Below are 15,292 nucleotides of genomic sequence, written 5' to 3' on the forward strand. Positions count from 1 at the left end.
AGCCTACGCTGCTTTCAAGCTCACATCGTTCTGCTTGTGTGCTGGTGGTTGTATGCTTGTGCTTGTGCCTGTACTTGTGCTGTTGCATGGGCTAAGGTGAGCCAGAAAAGCCTCCGAACCCAGATCTGGGGATGGGCGGCCAGCTCCAGAGCCAACAAATTCTCCCGATCACTCGTTGATCCCGATCTAGTACCGCAGTCCACGACTCATGCGACCCTGATGAGCTTGGCTTGGAAATATATACCAACCAATATATCAATATATCATCAAGTGATACAATGAGGATTTTGATATCATCAGCGTATAGACAGTTGTGTTTGGACCTTTTTCTTTTCTTCTTTGCCTCGGTAGGTATTTATTCATTCGTTCATTTAAAGAAAGACTTCAATGTTGTCTTATTTTTATTTTCACAAATCACAAAAAGGACACAATGCCCCTACGCCCTGCTGGGTATAAAAAAGGAATAAAAAAGACATAACTAAAAATAAGAATAAAAGCTTGGGTCTCTTTTTTTTTCCCTCCCGGCAAAGAACAAAACTGACTAGGTAGAAGGTACCGAGCTGGAAGGTACCTAGGTTAGGCAGGTTATTAGGAACTTAGGAAGGGGGGAGGGGATTGCTCTCTCTCAGTCCATGTTAACAATTTGATTATTCATTCCCAGACAAAAGAACGAAAAAGTACATGCCAGTACCTACATATACTGCGCTACCCTGGTAGACGGTCAAACCTAAAGAGATCGCCGCGCACATTCTCTACGACCAGAAGCAGAAAGGGCCCCATACTCCTTCGTTTGTACAACTTAAACTTACCGATTAATCATTACCTACTAAACTGAGACACACTCGCTTTACTCCTCGGTTCCCTCTTGGTCCAAAGACGCGCGCTTGGCTTGTACTTTTTTTTTTTTGCGCGCGTCTCTTTACCCTCTTGCGAGACTTCCACACCCTCCCCTACCTTTTACTATCCCGGCTTGGTACACCACTTTGCCTGGCTATCTGAGGTTTCCAAGGTTACTTTGCTCGTTACTCTGCCCATTACTGCTACCTAGTCAACTGAATTACCGGGCACAACAGGCTTCTGTTGCGATTCTATACTACATCTACATTGTTACTACATTGTACATTGTCTCGACACCTTCCTTACGACTACTTGTTTTTGAGTATCCTCTTCTGTCGTTGCTTGTTTTCAAATGACTTACTCGCAACCCTGCGGGCATCTCCCTTGTCTTTCCTTCCCTTCCCCTCCTCACCTTCGCCGCTTTCAGACTTAGCCGCTCACCATGGATACATCATTTTCGGACGACGAGAAGGTAACATCATGTGGTCGCCACTCACGCCGGCTAACTAGGTGGCTAATAAAATGTTTATTATAGCGGTTCGTTCTGGGTGAAATGATTAAAGTCAGCACCATAGACATATCCACTCTCGTCGACTTTATCAAAGTTCACCATGTGGACCCCAACTGGATGTCAATGCAGCTCCCTGGTGGTACGTATCTGGGGAACGCCTTTACGAGTATTGTCCCCTAATGAAAATAGGCCGTAATATGAACCAGTGCCTTGGTGCTGTCGAGAACATGTTTCAAACCAAGTACACTCCGCCGACCTTGACTTCCATCAAGCGCAAATCGTTGAGCGACCTGGTCGACCATCCCGCAAAGAGACAAGCTATGATGGCCCCTATCGAACCTTCCCTAGCTCCAGCACGAGTCATTCAGCCGCGGCCACCTCCAAATGGTTACCCAGCCTCTGTACCTGTCAGCATTAGTCCGCCGGTGACGTCGACGGGAAAGAAACGTGGTCGACCCTCTAAGGCAGACAAGGAAGCTCAAGCTCGTGCGGTTTATTCACGAATGACTGAATACCCGCCCATCACGCCAGCTCCGTTGGCACCCATCGCAACCCCGGCCCAGCGCGAATACATTTCCTCGCCTGGATACGAAATCTCGAGCAATCCAGGCGACCAAAAATCTAAGAAGCGCGTACACGGCGCAATCGACAGTCCACAGCAAGCAAGCAGTGCATTTCCATTAGCATCGCCTGCGCCGTCTACGGATACTCCCCGCGCCTTTCCGGAGCCTTTAGAGCATGTAGATCGAGCTACATTGTCACCTCGAGACCGAGGGCTTATGGCCTTAGATTCGCGATCACCACTCCTCGCGCCTATGCAACAGCAAGATTCGTCACAAGGACATGCCCATCCGCACTTACAGCCTCGAACGCAGCCGCCCCCTCCATTCTCGCCCACACGACGAATCCCACAGGTATACGAGCACCGTCGAAGTGTTGATCCCATATTTCCGGACAGAGACAGGACGAGAAGCATGCCGGATCAGCTCAAGGACGTCCCTCCACCCGTAACTACGGTAGGAAATCGAAGCTAGAGAGAAGAGTGTACCACAATAAACGAATGGTCCAGTCAAGTCATAGGATAATATCATAAAACTCCATTTACTAGTGTCTCAGACTTATAGAGGAAATGTCGGGAGGCTGCTTTGTTCTTTTACCCAACCTTTCAGCGCTTTAGCGGGGAGGAATTCCTGTTTCATCTTCAACGGGTTACGGGATGGTTATCTTACGGAATACCCACATGGTTTTTATCCTTCGATTTTTCTACGTATTTACGATACGGGACATACGGGGCGGGGGCGGTTATTGGCAACATTTTGCCATTAGTTTGCTATTTTATCCCTCTCTTCTCTCACACTTTTAGCAAATATGCATATCTTGTCGGCAAGCTTTTTAGCTCTTCTTCTTTTCGTCTCTTTATTCCCACATGGCGTCTGGGCACAACGGACAAGTATATTTAAGATTTGACCCCCGTTTTTTTTCTCTCGCCTTTTTCTTCTCTTAGGCATTTTACTAGCGCAGCCGGGCCACGATTTGTCACGCTCCCTGGGCGGTTAGAAAATGTTTCGATATTCATGTACAATTTACCTTCTGGGGGCGTTTTCGGTGGGGATATATATCCGGTTAGGCGGGGGGGCTGGTAATGGGTGGCTATGATTTGACATGTACGTAGGGCCGGCAGAGTGTAGGCTTTTAACAGGAGAGACGGAGGAGGAGAGAAAGATGAGAAAAAAAAAACTATTGTTAGTGGTAGATATTCTGCAATCCAAGCTGTGAGGGATTTCTGATTTGTTCGAAATTTAGTGAATCTGGTATACTAGGTATGATATGCTCTGACCTGTAATTTTTATCAATTTCTTGAAGATATTCAGCACCTACCTAGGCAGTCATCAAGCCAATACCTTGCTACATAAGTCAGAAATAATCTTGTCAAGATCACGCGTAAGAAAGGGTTTTTGAAGGCTCGCTTGGGTAAAACGAAAACCACCTTTCTACTACCAACCCACCTACATACCTAGCCTAACACTTTGGGAAAAGACGATTTAACTCTGCATAGGTGGCGCCGCCTTTTCCCAGCTATTCCAACATCAAACACCTAATCTATGGATATGTTTGAAGCCACCGATCTTACTACATACATGTAGCCTAGGTAGGTTATGTACAATATCGCGAACTTACCTGCCAACCCAACACACACCACCAAAAAAAAAAAAAAAGAAAACATACACACACAACAACGACAACAACAACAACAACAACACCTAGACAACATGGGATGTGAGGAGATGACACATCCAAACTGTTGTTGGTAAGCGGGAAGTTCCTTTGGGAATATAAATAATTACTATGTAAGACTTTCAGAGCCGGGGACTTACTTACACAACGGGCCAATGAGACGACGCCGGAGTTTAGAGGCGCGATAAATCATTGGGACGCTTTGATAGGTTGGGGGCATCCTGATGTAGACAGACATTTGCCAATTATGTAACTATATGTATGTCATGGATATAGTTATGTGCTACATAGCTAGTATACCTAATGTGTATATGTGTATTATCAGCACGGCAACAATTGATGCGTATAACTATGTAGATAGATGGACGGATATAGAGGGGGCCAACAAACAATCTATCTCGCACAAGTAAGTAAGCCGTGCTTCATCATGGGTAGTAACGCAGTTCCTGTGAGGGTCTAACATCTGTATTGGATCCCGTTGGTAATTATATCGTGTGAAAAAAGAAGAAGAAAAGAAAGGATTTATTGAATTTCCAATAGGAACGTCTAACAGGGTACCTGTGGTAATGTAGTAGTACTTCTAACTACCTCAATCCATCTATGAGTACTCCAGCCGTATAGCCCGTATTGGATATTATTCAAGAAGTCCTCGAGCCAAGTATTACTCTTGGACGAGGAAGCAATCGGCGCCGACGTTTTACAGTAATACTTGAGTAGGTAGGTCCTAGGTTAGTATAATTCTGCCTCGTCGTACATAACATCCCAAAGTACCTACATATGCGCCTACATACCTACCCTCAATATTTATTAGAGGAGGGTTTTTACGAGCATGTCGGCCGATTTTCGCTTGTACAGTATGTATGTAAGGTGTAAGCAAAGAAAACGTAAGACGAGGCCAGAAGAAATGAGGTGCATCCTCATCTCATGAATACCGACTCTACAGGTACATATATATTTCTACAAGGGAATATGCTTAGATTTATGCGTAACTAGTTTGTTGGTTGGAAGGGGATCCCCTCTCGTATTTGACAAGTGAGATTATGTCTATGTCTGGTGCGCATGTATGGTACTTAGGTAGGTAGGTTAGCGCTGACTACCTAGGTAGAAACCTATATAACAATCGTATTATGAATACAAGCGAGTTCATTCTTAGTATATGGCTTCGACATGAAGGGCGCTATAAGTGTAGGAAGACACCGGAAAGGGTAAAGACGCCCGGTGAATATCCAATCTCCGTTACGCTATACGGGTATCTCGGGGTTCGGGGTCGGGAGGAATATACGAATCCGGCATTAGTCATCATCTGACGAATCACCATCCGGAGCCCTCGGGCGTTTCTTCGTATTTGTGGGCGCGGGCCTAGCGTGGTCGTCTTTCTGGATGAGAACATAGCTCCTCGCAGGTCGATCCTCGCCCTTCCAACCGCCGCCCACCTCCCCGTTCTTCTTGCTCCGCACCACCCCGAGCGTTCGGGCGTGGTGGTACCCCGGGTACGCGCTCGCCTGGAACCGGAAGCTGCGCTCGACCAGGAGGCCCATGTGGCGGGCCAGGTCGCGGATGTTCCAGAGCGTGTAGGGCTCGCCCTCGAACAGCGTGACGATGATGGAGCCGCCCGGGGCGAGCGACAGCATGGCGCGCTTGAAGAACTCGACCAGCAGCTCCTGGTTGTAGCGGACCTGGCGGTTGACGTCCGTGCTCTTGCCGCCGACGTGCGGGAAGTTGAAGATGATGCGGTCCATCACCCCCGTGCTGTCCTTGCCCTTCTTGTTCACGAAGGGCGCCATCTTGGTCGCGTCGATGTTGTACAGCACCGTGCTGCCTTCCGCCTCGACCTTCGTGATGTTTTCCTGCACGTGCGGGTACTTCTCTACGAGCTCGTCGAGGGTCTTCTCGAGAACGGTGGCGGTCACGTCGGCGCAGTAGTGGTGCTCGACTAGGGAAGCTGCGAAGCTGAGGTCGCCATCGCCGATGAGGAGGATCTTGTGTTCGGGCGCGAAGGGTATCGTAGGCTCGTCGTGGTGTGGTTGCGATTGCGATTGCGGTTGCTGCTTCTGCTTCAATCCCTGCTTCAATCCCTGCTTCGATGAAATACCTTTCTGTGGCTTTTCGCTCCTAGAGCCGGACTTCTGCGATGGGCGGGCATCATGCACGACTTTGCGCCGCTTCCCCATAATCGCTTGTTGTGCGTGGTAATTAGTAGTACATGATGTCTTGGACAGCAAATACTACAAAGACGGCTTGTAGTCAAGCGGGGAGTGTAAATTCCCGATATTTTAGGAGGTTTGTCGAGTATGGAATAGGATGGGGGGTGTTGCTGTGGTTCAAGTTGAGGTTGAGGAAGTTGAGGTGATGTCGGTGAAAGCTGTAGCTGCCGACAGGAGGAAAAGAAAAATTAGTGGCTCGCGGTGCTCCGTAACCGCGGGACAACCCACTTTCTGCAGCTAGGGCCCTCGCGGGACCAGGGGTTAGGCACACACTAAGCTTAAAATAGCAATTCCGGGGTTCTGGGGCGAACAGGGGCTTTAATGGCTTGGAACCAATAAGCGATGAGACACCACTGATACAAGATTATGTACGGAATACATGACTGACTGACTGATGTTACCAGGTACGTACAGATATATATAATGTTGATGTGAACCATCAATATATATGTATATATACATATATATATTTATACATACTTCATTGAACCGTACACAACTACATATACGTTGGTATTTCTAGTTTTGCTCCAAAGAGAAATACCACATTATTATGAGATTTACTTATGACCGCAATGAGCTATTTCGTTCTTGAGCCTCTTCTTGCTTCGACGTTGGAAATTTGCCTGCTACGCGTGATATGTCATCTTACCATCCCGAGCGCTGTACCGCCAACGTATCACACGGGTAAAACATAAGGCTTCGGTTCTATTCTGACCCATGACAATTGACAGCCCTAGGTACATAGTCCATACGTTGGCAAGCTTTCTGGGCGGTAAGTCAAGTGATTACCTACTGGGCCAGTAAGGTGTCATGGTCTAGATGTCCTAGCTTAGCGTTGCAATCTGTCAAAAGCTTATTTTATCTGTGTACCTGGTTACACACATTGGTGGTAGAACTTGAGGGACTGATCTGACTGAAGATTCCTTGCGCGTTCCCTAGACGATACCGTGACCTCATCTACTGCAAAGTGGATGCGTGTCGAGTAGCTTTTGGAATTACAACCTTTGAGTGAAGGAGAAGTATATGAATTATATAGAATTATATACTGGACATACAGTATGCACCTTGCGGTAGTTGTAGACGAGGGCACTCGATATCTAAGGTGCATGGGTTTTAAACCACCTAGGCATAGAACGCGTTGATGACACCATACTAGGTGGAAAAATCCACGGTATTTCGCAAGCTCTTAAGCTTTTAGCTTATTTTGAGTCATACCTGCTAAGTTGCCACTACCTGGCAGTCCGTTATTTCGCGTAAATGGATACTATTGGGTAGAAGTTGACAATGCAAACAAGTGAGTTGTCAGTGTAAGGGGAGAGGGGAAGGAGGAAGGGTTCTTATGTACTACTAGTAGTATGTAGAGAGTGATATCAGTGGTTGATACTGACCGGCTTTGTTATATATGATATCTACTATGTACAGCTGTAAACACCCAAGTATCCGGAGGTACCTACTTGGTAGGTACCTTATCTACCATTTAATCTACGGATGCTGTGCTTTTACTTTAGGGGTCAGTGTTGCTGTTGGCACAGATTTACTAGGTACTTAATTTCAATGGCAGGGCAAATTAAGTACTACTAATGTAAATACCTCAGGTACCTAATCTTCCAGTGGCCGAGACGCGACTTGGTAAGTTCAATGTTGGCTTCGTTACTACTAGTAATACTTTATTTAGAGTTGTAAGGCCAACAATACTAAGCTACCCTACCTAGTAGGTATGTTAGTAGTTAGGGTAGTTAGGTACTTAAAATAGGCCTAGAAATTGTTACTGTAGCCCGTCTAAGCCGGAAGCGGAAGCGGACGAGAGGTTTCTCCGAACCAATCAGAAGTAGAACTTACCAAGACGGAAGGCCAAGTACGACTAGACAGCACAGGCACTTGACTGTATCGGGCAATACCCAATACTACCTAGTAGGTACCTGGCAAGTACCCAGTACCAGTACAGGGTTGCCTTGGTGTCGTGCTGTTTAATTCGCAGCAAAAGAAAATCTCATAGGGAAGTGAAAGTCGAATTGTTCCTATTCTTATTGTTACGATCAATTTGATAATCACTTCACTTTACATCTTGGAGCCTCAGGACAATCCAAATTTTTAATGAGCTACTATACTATTGACTGCTGTCCTCTAAATCTACTTAATCAACCTTTTCCCTTTTCTTCTTCTTTTCATTCTTCTCGTACCTTTATTTATTCTTGTCTCCAACATTGGCATTGGACATTTGCACATTTGACATTTGACATTTGACATTCGACATCTGACAATTAGCACTACACACCTTTAACACCTTTTACACCTTTTGCACTTGTACCTTGTCATCCGTCTATCCATCTTCTTCCTTTTTGCCAACACCAATACAACAGCCATTCACTGTCTAGACGAGGCAGGCTTCCTCACCTGTTGTATTCCCTTTTCTTCCGTCAAGAGATACTATTTTCTAAACCGCTTCACACCAACTTATTCTCGGGAAAAGAAATTTCTTCTTACACTGCCCAACTATTATTGATTCCCCCTTCGACTTCCACCTCTACTTCCGCGAAGCAGACCGCTTTCGTCCTTCTGTAATTCACTTCCTAATCCATACTTCTCTACCTACTTAGGTAACCCTATATAATTTCACGCAAACTTCCACACATCCATACAATTTCTTATTCCCGTACCTATCTACTGCCTTCATATCATCCGCTACCACCCTCCACCGCCATGGGGAGCACTCCCAAGGCTACCCAATCCCCAGCGGGAAGCCCTGCCAAGGGTAAAGCTGGTCCTCTCGTTCTCGTGAAAGCTGCTGCCAAAGGCGTCGCTAAGCGCACTGCTAAGAAGCCCGCTCCTAAGAAAGGCGGTACGCGTGGAAAAGGACGTGGACAGAAGAAGGCCTACGATGAACCGCGTGCCCAGGCAGCTTACGAACGCCAGCGAGAGCTAAGAGATCTTTACTCACAAGTTTCGTTGGCTATCAAACCGGCTCTTGACGAGATTGCCGACAGGACTCTCAAAATGCTGATCGAAGACCCCGATGCCCACAAGGAGGTAGAGGAGTACTTCGCCGTTCAACGACAACTTGATGAGCAGCTCGAACTGGTCATTGAGAGAAGTAACCTGGAGTATCAAACGAGAGTCGACATCACGCGCCGCACATTTGAATTAGATAACGACCTTTCGCAGAAGAAGTATATGGTATGAAATATTCTCAATCTGTCTTCCATCCTAATCACGTCTCGTACTCACACCCATCTTAGGACTCGGTCAATGATGTGACCACAGACTTTCACGACGGCGCCATGAATCGAACTAGTATCTTGGCAGAGCTTCGTCAAGAAGGCCGAAGTGTTGATGTAAGTTATAGTTTTTGCTCGCCAAAAATCGTTCTTCATACGCTCTGGCGAGAATGCTAATCGATTTTTGCAGACCCCCGATCTCACGTACAATTATGTTGAGAATATACCATATATCTCATTCCTCGGCAAGTCGGATAAGTTTGAGGCTGTCGGTGACCGAATCCGTAACACGAAGACTGTTGCCAAGCGTAAAGCAGAAGGCCAAGCTGATGAACAGCCTGATTCTAAGAAGCCTCGACATACTGGCGGCTTACTTGCGTCAGAGCAGCAGCCTGATGGCGTACCGGAGTCCAACGCAGCATCACCTGGTGCGATTGAAGAGCAGGAAACCAGAGTCGTGTTGCACAAGGATCTACCCGATCTTCCCAATGGTGCTTCCGAAGTAGATGAGTATGGCGTCCGAAGTGTCAATAGGCGCGCCAAGAGCCCGGCAAACCGGTTCATCGTTCCACCGATGTTCTTATTTGCGGATGAGCAGATAGGGTTCCGCGATTCTACCAACGACTCGACCAGGAAAGCGACTAGAGCAACGCGAGGCAGATTTCTCGATACACCAAACTCTAGTACATGGCATCTGGACCATACTGTCAAGGACTACGACTGTCGTGAATATAAAGACGACACTCTGGACCCCAGTACCGTGAAAAAATATGGACTGCACCCCAAGTATGGCTTCTTTTTGCCATCTTCTCAGAATGAAGCAGAGTTCCCGGATGAGCGTGTTGACGGAACACGTCCTATCGTACTAGCGCCGAACCAACACACTCCTGTCCATGCGTCTCGTTCCGCCCGAGACAAGAAGATGGATATTGCACTCCAGGAAGACGCCACGAAGGGCCTGATGGCGAAGATGATCGGAAATTATTGTGTTTACGAGGACATTGAGCCAGAAGAAGTTGTTTCGAAGGAAATGCGCGATCGCGAACGTCAAGCTATCGAGAGACTAGCTCTACCATCGAATGGTGGCGAGGGTCCAACAGAACAGGCAGAAACTGACCACAGCAACCTTGCTAAGGACTGCATAGCTCTCCTCCTTCAAGCTGCCGAATATCTGGAGTCTGAAAAGCCAACATCGCAGTTCATAGCCTCACGACCATCTCGCCCATATGATGCAGTTCGAGATGTCTTCACTGGCGCAGAACCTGCTCCTCCCCTTCCAGAACAACGCCTCCCAGAAGCAACCACTAATCCGCTTGATATACTGGCGGACATGGCCCTGGGACTTGAGGCCAGGGGACATCCGGAACAAAATGAAGCATTGACATCAGGCGGCTCTTCCAAGATAGGCCAACGCCTTATTAGCCCTCCCAACCAGCCACCTCCACCGCCTAGCACGTTCTTACAGACTGCGCTGAATCCTCCCCCGACTTTTGCGCATATCGCGCCAGCTCCTACCCCTATGATGGAAATTGTGCAGCAGAATCACCTCCCTAAAAACCCCTTTGTTAGCCAGGACAATGGAGATAGTCTCCCACCTCTGCGGCCTAATAGACTTGAAGAGGGGCAAAACACATCACAGTTGCAACGACCTCTCCCTCGCCCTGCGCACCGACCTCAGGAATTCGGCTCCCCGCGTGGCCCTCTTCGCTCGAATTCTGGTGCTTTCTATCCCCCAGCACCACCACGGGCTTATCATCATGGTCTTACTTTTCATGAGCAATCTATGATGTCGGTACCTGTTCAGCAGATGCAGCCCATGTCTGGGCCTGGCTTGATGGCAACCCAGACCGCCTTAGCTCCTCATACTCTCTCTCGCCATCCCATCATGTCCCCGCCACATCAAATACAACCACATCTAGCTCCAGTGCCGACACAGATGGAGACACCTTTGTCTTCGATATCACCCCCTAGTCCACTTATCAACTTTCCGTCACCCGCTCATGGACTGCGTCATAGACCAGAGGTCACATCCAATAGTAACGACGGTAAAAACTACCGCAGGATAGCCGCAGCGCCTCTTCCTCACAACCGTCCCTGGACGACCAACGGCGGCACGGAGCTGCGCCTAGCCCACTACGATCATAAAGAAGCGATCAAGGATTACATGGCTAGCGAACCCCCTCCCCATAGCGGGCCTACAGTAATCCGGGGCTGGAACAACAAGTCGGTTAGTAACCCGAAGGGGCGAAATAGGACCTCGAAGAAAGGCGACTCTGAGGAGAAGGATTCTCCCAAGTAGGTCTCAGACGACTCTTCTTGGGGCTGTTGTATTGATTATTATCACATTACAGCATGATATCCCCATTCATGAACAAGTGGAATGCCTCGGAGAAGAGCTGAGGCGGTAGCAATCCAACTTTACGTCTCGACGGACCCACGAATACCCACCCACGATTTACCTACCTTACGATTAGAAGATTATAAATCCACATTAGAGAAGGACGGATACGGAGAAAGTTTACTACATGCAGTTTCTAGATGACTTTCATTATTCGATACCCATACATACCCATTACCCATTACCCATTACCCCAGCTTCCTTGACTTACCTGGTACTTACCTAGGTACTTACTTACACCTTACTCCCGCCTTATCTCCCCCTTTCACCTAATACGCTTTTTTTTTCATTCACCCATGCATAGCATCTCACGGACAGCATTTGCATTGGAAACGTCATCATTTGGGAATCTGGACTCCCCTGCTGGAGGAAAAAAAAAGTTTTGCATCGTGAACTTGGAGTTTAGGAAATGCACATGGCTGGATCTTGCGTACTCGGCGGTTGCAGATCATGATCAGACCTGCATGGAAATATTTTTTTCCCTCATGGATGATACAGAAGAGATTTTTCACGTTGTGTGGTTAGGTACGCCCCCCCCAGCCCAATCTGGGTTAATAGGCAGTCACTAGGTAGTTAGGTATAATTCGCTTCCCGCGTCACGATGGATGTGAAAGGGAGCATTAGGAGGAGGATGACTACAAGGGACCACGGAGTTTGTTGCAGATACAATACCTACCTACATACCTAGCCTACCTTACTCACTAATGAATCAACATTAGTGTTGCATATAACTAATTTCACGCGGTACTTGCCTACCCATATGAGTAGTTTGCCCCCATTGCGTAGGTGTGATTGTTGGTATTTCTTGAATGATTTGGTAGTCTCCTTTCGCCTCGTAGTAGTAGTATTCCCTTCCCCTAACCTAAGCACCTTTCTGATACATACCTATGCAAGCCACCACCTACCTAGATACCTAACTTAGGTGGTATACATTTACTTTCCCCATCATACAATTTCATCTATTTATGAACGAGAGACTACAGAAAGACGCAGCGAGAAAAGAATCAATGGGGATACTTTCAAAAGACCAATTTCACTAACAACAACAGTATGCATCGATTCGCCTATTTGTATGACAGAGTTGATTTCCCCCCCTTCCCCTTCCTCTTTTTCTCTCTTTCTCGTTTTCTACTCCTTTTCCCCTTCGGACCCTTCGGACTCTTTTCATTCTATTTTAAGCATCATATCATCTCATCATTTTCCACGGAAGTGTGCTACATAACTACTAGGTAACCTTAGGTGGGTAGGAAATACACCGCCCCTAGGAAAAGGATAATCAACTGAAATGTGATTTTTACTTTTGCTGGAATTCGTCATAGCGTGTCTGCTCCAAACAGAGCATAGATGCAACTATGAAAAAAAAAAAAAAAGAGAAAACGCCGGGAGGTTCTTTGCCAATATGTCCCATTTACCACCACCAATAAAACCGACCTTCTTTTTAATCATTTGCGTACTTTTACATTGCGGCACCTATCATCATGCCGTTCTGGTCGATGGAGAGCATCTGGGGGGCGTCGACATGGGACATCGGCATCATGGAGCTTGCAGATAGTTCCAGCTGGGCCTTACCCAGGTTGCCCTCGGGGTGGAGTGGATACATCTCCGCCTCCATCTTTTCTCCATCAAAAACCACCATGTTTTGAATAGGCTGCTGGCGCTGGCCGCGGACATTGATGACGTCTTGCGCTAGCTGCCCGCCGAGGATGGCGGTAACGGGCACTATCTCGCTACCGATATTCTGTAAGAAGCTGCGCAGGAACTCGGATCGGAGTGTTTCCGCCGGCAGAGACAATATTTGATGATTGTGGGTGGCGGATCTAGTGAAGGCCTCTAGGTCTTGTTTGTTGTGGTCGGGGAAGCGGTTATCATGTGATTGCTGGAAAGCCCAAAGTGCACGCAAACAAGATAGAGCTGGTGTGACGGCCTTGAGACGACGTTTGGACTTGGTGTATTCCGGAGGTAGTAGACTGGTTTCGGAGGACAAGTCCCATGTGGAGTATAGCTCACGTTTCTGGACCTTCTCGATGATTTTGCCACCCTCCTTTTGCTGCTCCACTTGAACGACGCTGCGAGTCCGAGTCTCTTGTCCGACAGTCGTCGGCACGTTAGGTTTATCACGCTGCAGTACATAATCATGCTCGATCAGATCGCAGAAGATGTAACCATAGAACCCATGGGTACCGGCTGCGTAGAATTGGCGATTGTGGAGACGAGTGGCGGTGTTGATAAAAGCGAGGATGGTGGGACCAAGATCAGTCGCAATGACAATGTCGAAATTCGCGAAGAAGGATGCGCCTTTGGTCATGATACTCCCAGAGTCAGCAGCCACCCTCACTCGTGGGTTCAGCTTCTGAATGCGTTTGACAGCAGCCTCGGCACGATTTTGGCCGACATCTTCTTCCGAAAGAAAGAATTGGGCGCCCAGATCAGCTTCGGTGACTATTTGATCATCGACAACGGTCAGCGAGCCGATACCCGCCAGTACAAGATTTTTGGCAATCTCATTGGCCAGGGCTTTCATGGTAATAAGAACAATGTTGGCGCTCTGTATCTTCTGTTGCGCTTCCATGCCCCACAGCCGCAACTGGCGATCGTACAGAGCAATATCATCTGGGCGTGTCATTAGAAAAGAACTCAGATAATTGAGCAAGGAAGGTATCTCACCTGCACTTAAACTATTTCCGTTGGTTGGCTGGCCAATAGATGAGCCGTTGAGGCCCGTGGGCTGTTGAGTAAGTGGTACTATCAATCCTGGATTTGCAAAAGCGCCATTGCTGTTGTTATTATTGTTGTTGTAAGTCCGCTGTAATGCCGCGAAAGTATCATCTGGACTTGGGAAGACTGAAAAGCCATTGTTTGAGATAGAATGTTCAGGCGGCAGGGCCATCGCAGGAGCTGTGAATGGATGTGCCTCTTGTCCAGCTAGTATACCTATACCATTTTGAACAGGCTGACTCGTCTCCGGAGCTTGAGCCTCATTATGAGCGGGTTGTTGAGGCTGCTGACCCGAAGCTGTAGTGGATTGATCTTGGGTCTCCATATTCAACAGGTCGTAAGAGGTTCCAATTATGATGACGAGGCTATTGATGATGAGTTGGCAGTTGAGATGATTTTGAAAATTTTTTTTTTAAAAAAAAAAGTAAACAAAATCAAAGATAAAAAACCGAGATAAAGCTATTCGGGGTGTGAGGAGCGTGAAGAGTGTGAAGAGGTTGAAAGTATTAACTATAGCGCGAGAGCCTTGAATTTTGTAGATATATGCCTACCTCAAGTCTGTATGTACTATGTAGGTACACAATCTCGAAGGCTGAAGCATGTATTGTAATAGGTAGATTGAAGATGATATGACCGCCTCGCCCTCGCCCACGTCGCCTGTTGGCAATACTTTGAATGTGGTTTTATGATTCCAAGTTGTTTGCAATGGAATGAAACCTACAATATGTAGTAGTGCCCAGTAGGTAGTGCCTAGTAGGTAGTGCCTAGTAGGATGTAGGTACACCGTACTAAAGTACTAGCAGGTACACAATGTCCAGTGCAGTTACGTAGATGCGATGAGCCAGCCTCGTCTCCCTGTTTAGGGTAACACTACAGGGGTAACCTGCATTATATCGATGTGGCTTAACGCTTAAGATAGCAGGATAAGCCTAGTACATACAGTAGGTCCAGTAGCCTGTAGGTACATTACAGTAGGTAGACATGCACATTGCACATACATATCCATGGATGGATTAAAGGTCAGCAGATATATCAATGATCTTGAAGGCAAGTTTGACCTGTTAATATTACATATATCTACCTAGGGTACTAATCATGCACTATTATCTCATTAATGTAGGAGGAGACAAAGGTGTAAACTCAATTCATTAGGCAGGAAATTGAAAGGCTACAC

General features: G+C 47.2%; 4 protein-coding genes across 4 annotated transcripts; 2 read left to right on the top strand and 2 right to left on the bottom strand.

Moving 5' to 3' along the window:
* Nucleotides 1-1,279: 1,279 nt before the first annotated feature.
* GGS25DRAFT_518295 (uncharacterized protein) lies at nt 1,280-2,382 on the top strand (the record flags this gene model as incomplete). The annotated part of the gene is made up of 3 exons (XM_049263509.1): nt 1,280-1,309; nt 1,373-1,487; nt 1,538-2,382. 3 exons carry the CDS (start codon nt 1,280-1,282, stop codon nt 2,380-2,382), a joined length of 990 nt encoding a protein of 329 aa, XP_049120177.1.
* Nucleotides 2,383-4,521: 2,139 nt separating this feature from the next.
* Nucleotides 4,522-6,167, bottom strand: GGS25DRAFT_126607 (uncharacterized protein). Its single transcript, XM_049256189.1, has one exon. It carries the CDS (start codon nt 5,752-5,754, stop codon nt 4,876-4,878), a length of 879 nt encoding a protein of 292 aa, XP_049120178.1. The 5' UTR covers nt 5,755-6,167; the 3' UTR covers nt 4,522-4,875.
* Nucleotides 6,168-8,262: 2,095 nt separating this feature from the next.
* GGS25DRAFT_126615 (uncharacterized protein) lies at nt 8,263-11,502 on the top strand. Its single transcript, XM_049256190.1, has 3 exons — nt 8,263-8,964; nt 9,027-9,122; nt 9,196-11,502. The coding sequence occupies exons 1-3, from the start codon at nt 8,491-8,493 to the stop codon at nt 11,302-11,304; spliced, it is 2,679 nt and encodes an 892-aa protein (XP_049120179.1). The 5' UTR covers nt 8,263-8,490; the 3' UTR covers nt 11,305-11,502.
* Nucleotides 11,503-12,747: 1,245 nt separating this feature from the next.
* GGS25DRAFT_126629 (uncharacterized protein) lies at nt 12,748-14,849 on the bottom strand. Its single transcript, XM_049256191.1, has 2 exons — nt 14,068-14,849; nt 12,748-14,013 (listed from the first exon to the last, which is right to left on the bottom strand). Exons 1-2 carry the CDS (start codon nt 14,441-14,443, stop codon nt 12,860-12,862), a joined length of 1,530 nt encoding a protein of 509 aa, XP_049120180.1. The 5' UTR covers nt 14,444-14,849; the 3' UTR covers nt 12,748-12,859.
* Nucleotides 14,850-15,292: the final 443 nt, after the last annotated feature.

This window comes from Hypoxylon fragiforme (assembly GCF_022984875.1).
Source record: "Hypoxylon fragiforme strain CBS 206.31 chromosome Unknown GGS25scaffold_2, whole genome shotgun sequence".
NCBI classification, from domain to species: domain Eukaryota; kingdom Fungi; phylum Ascomycota; class Sordariomycetes; order Xylariales; family Hypoxylaceae; genus Hypoxylon; species Hypoxylon fragiforme.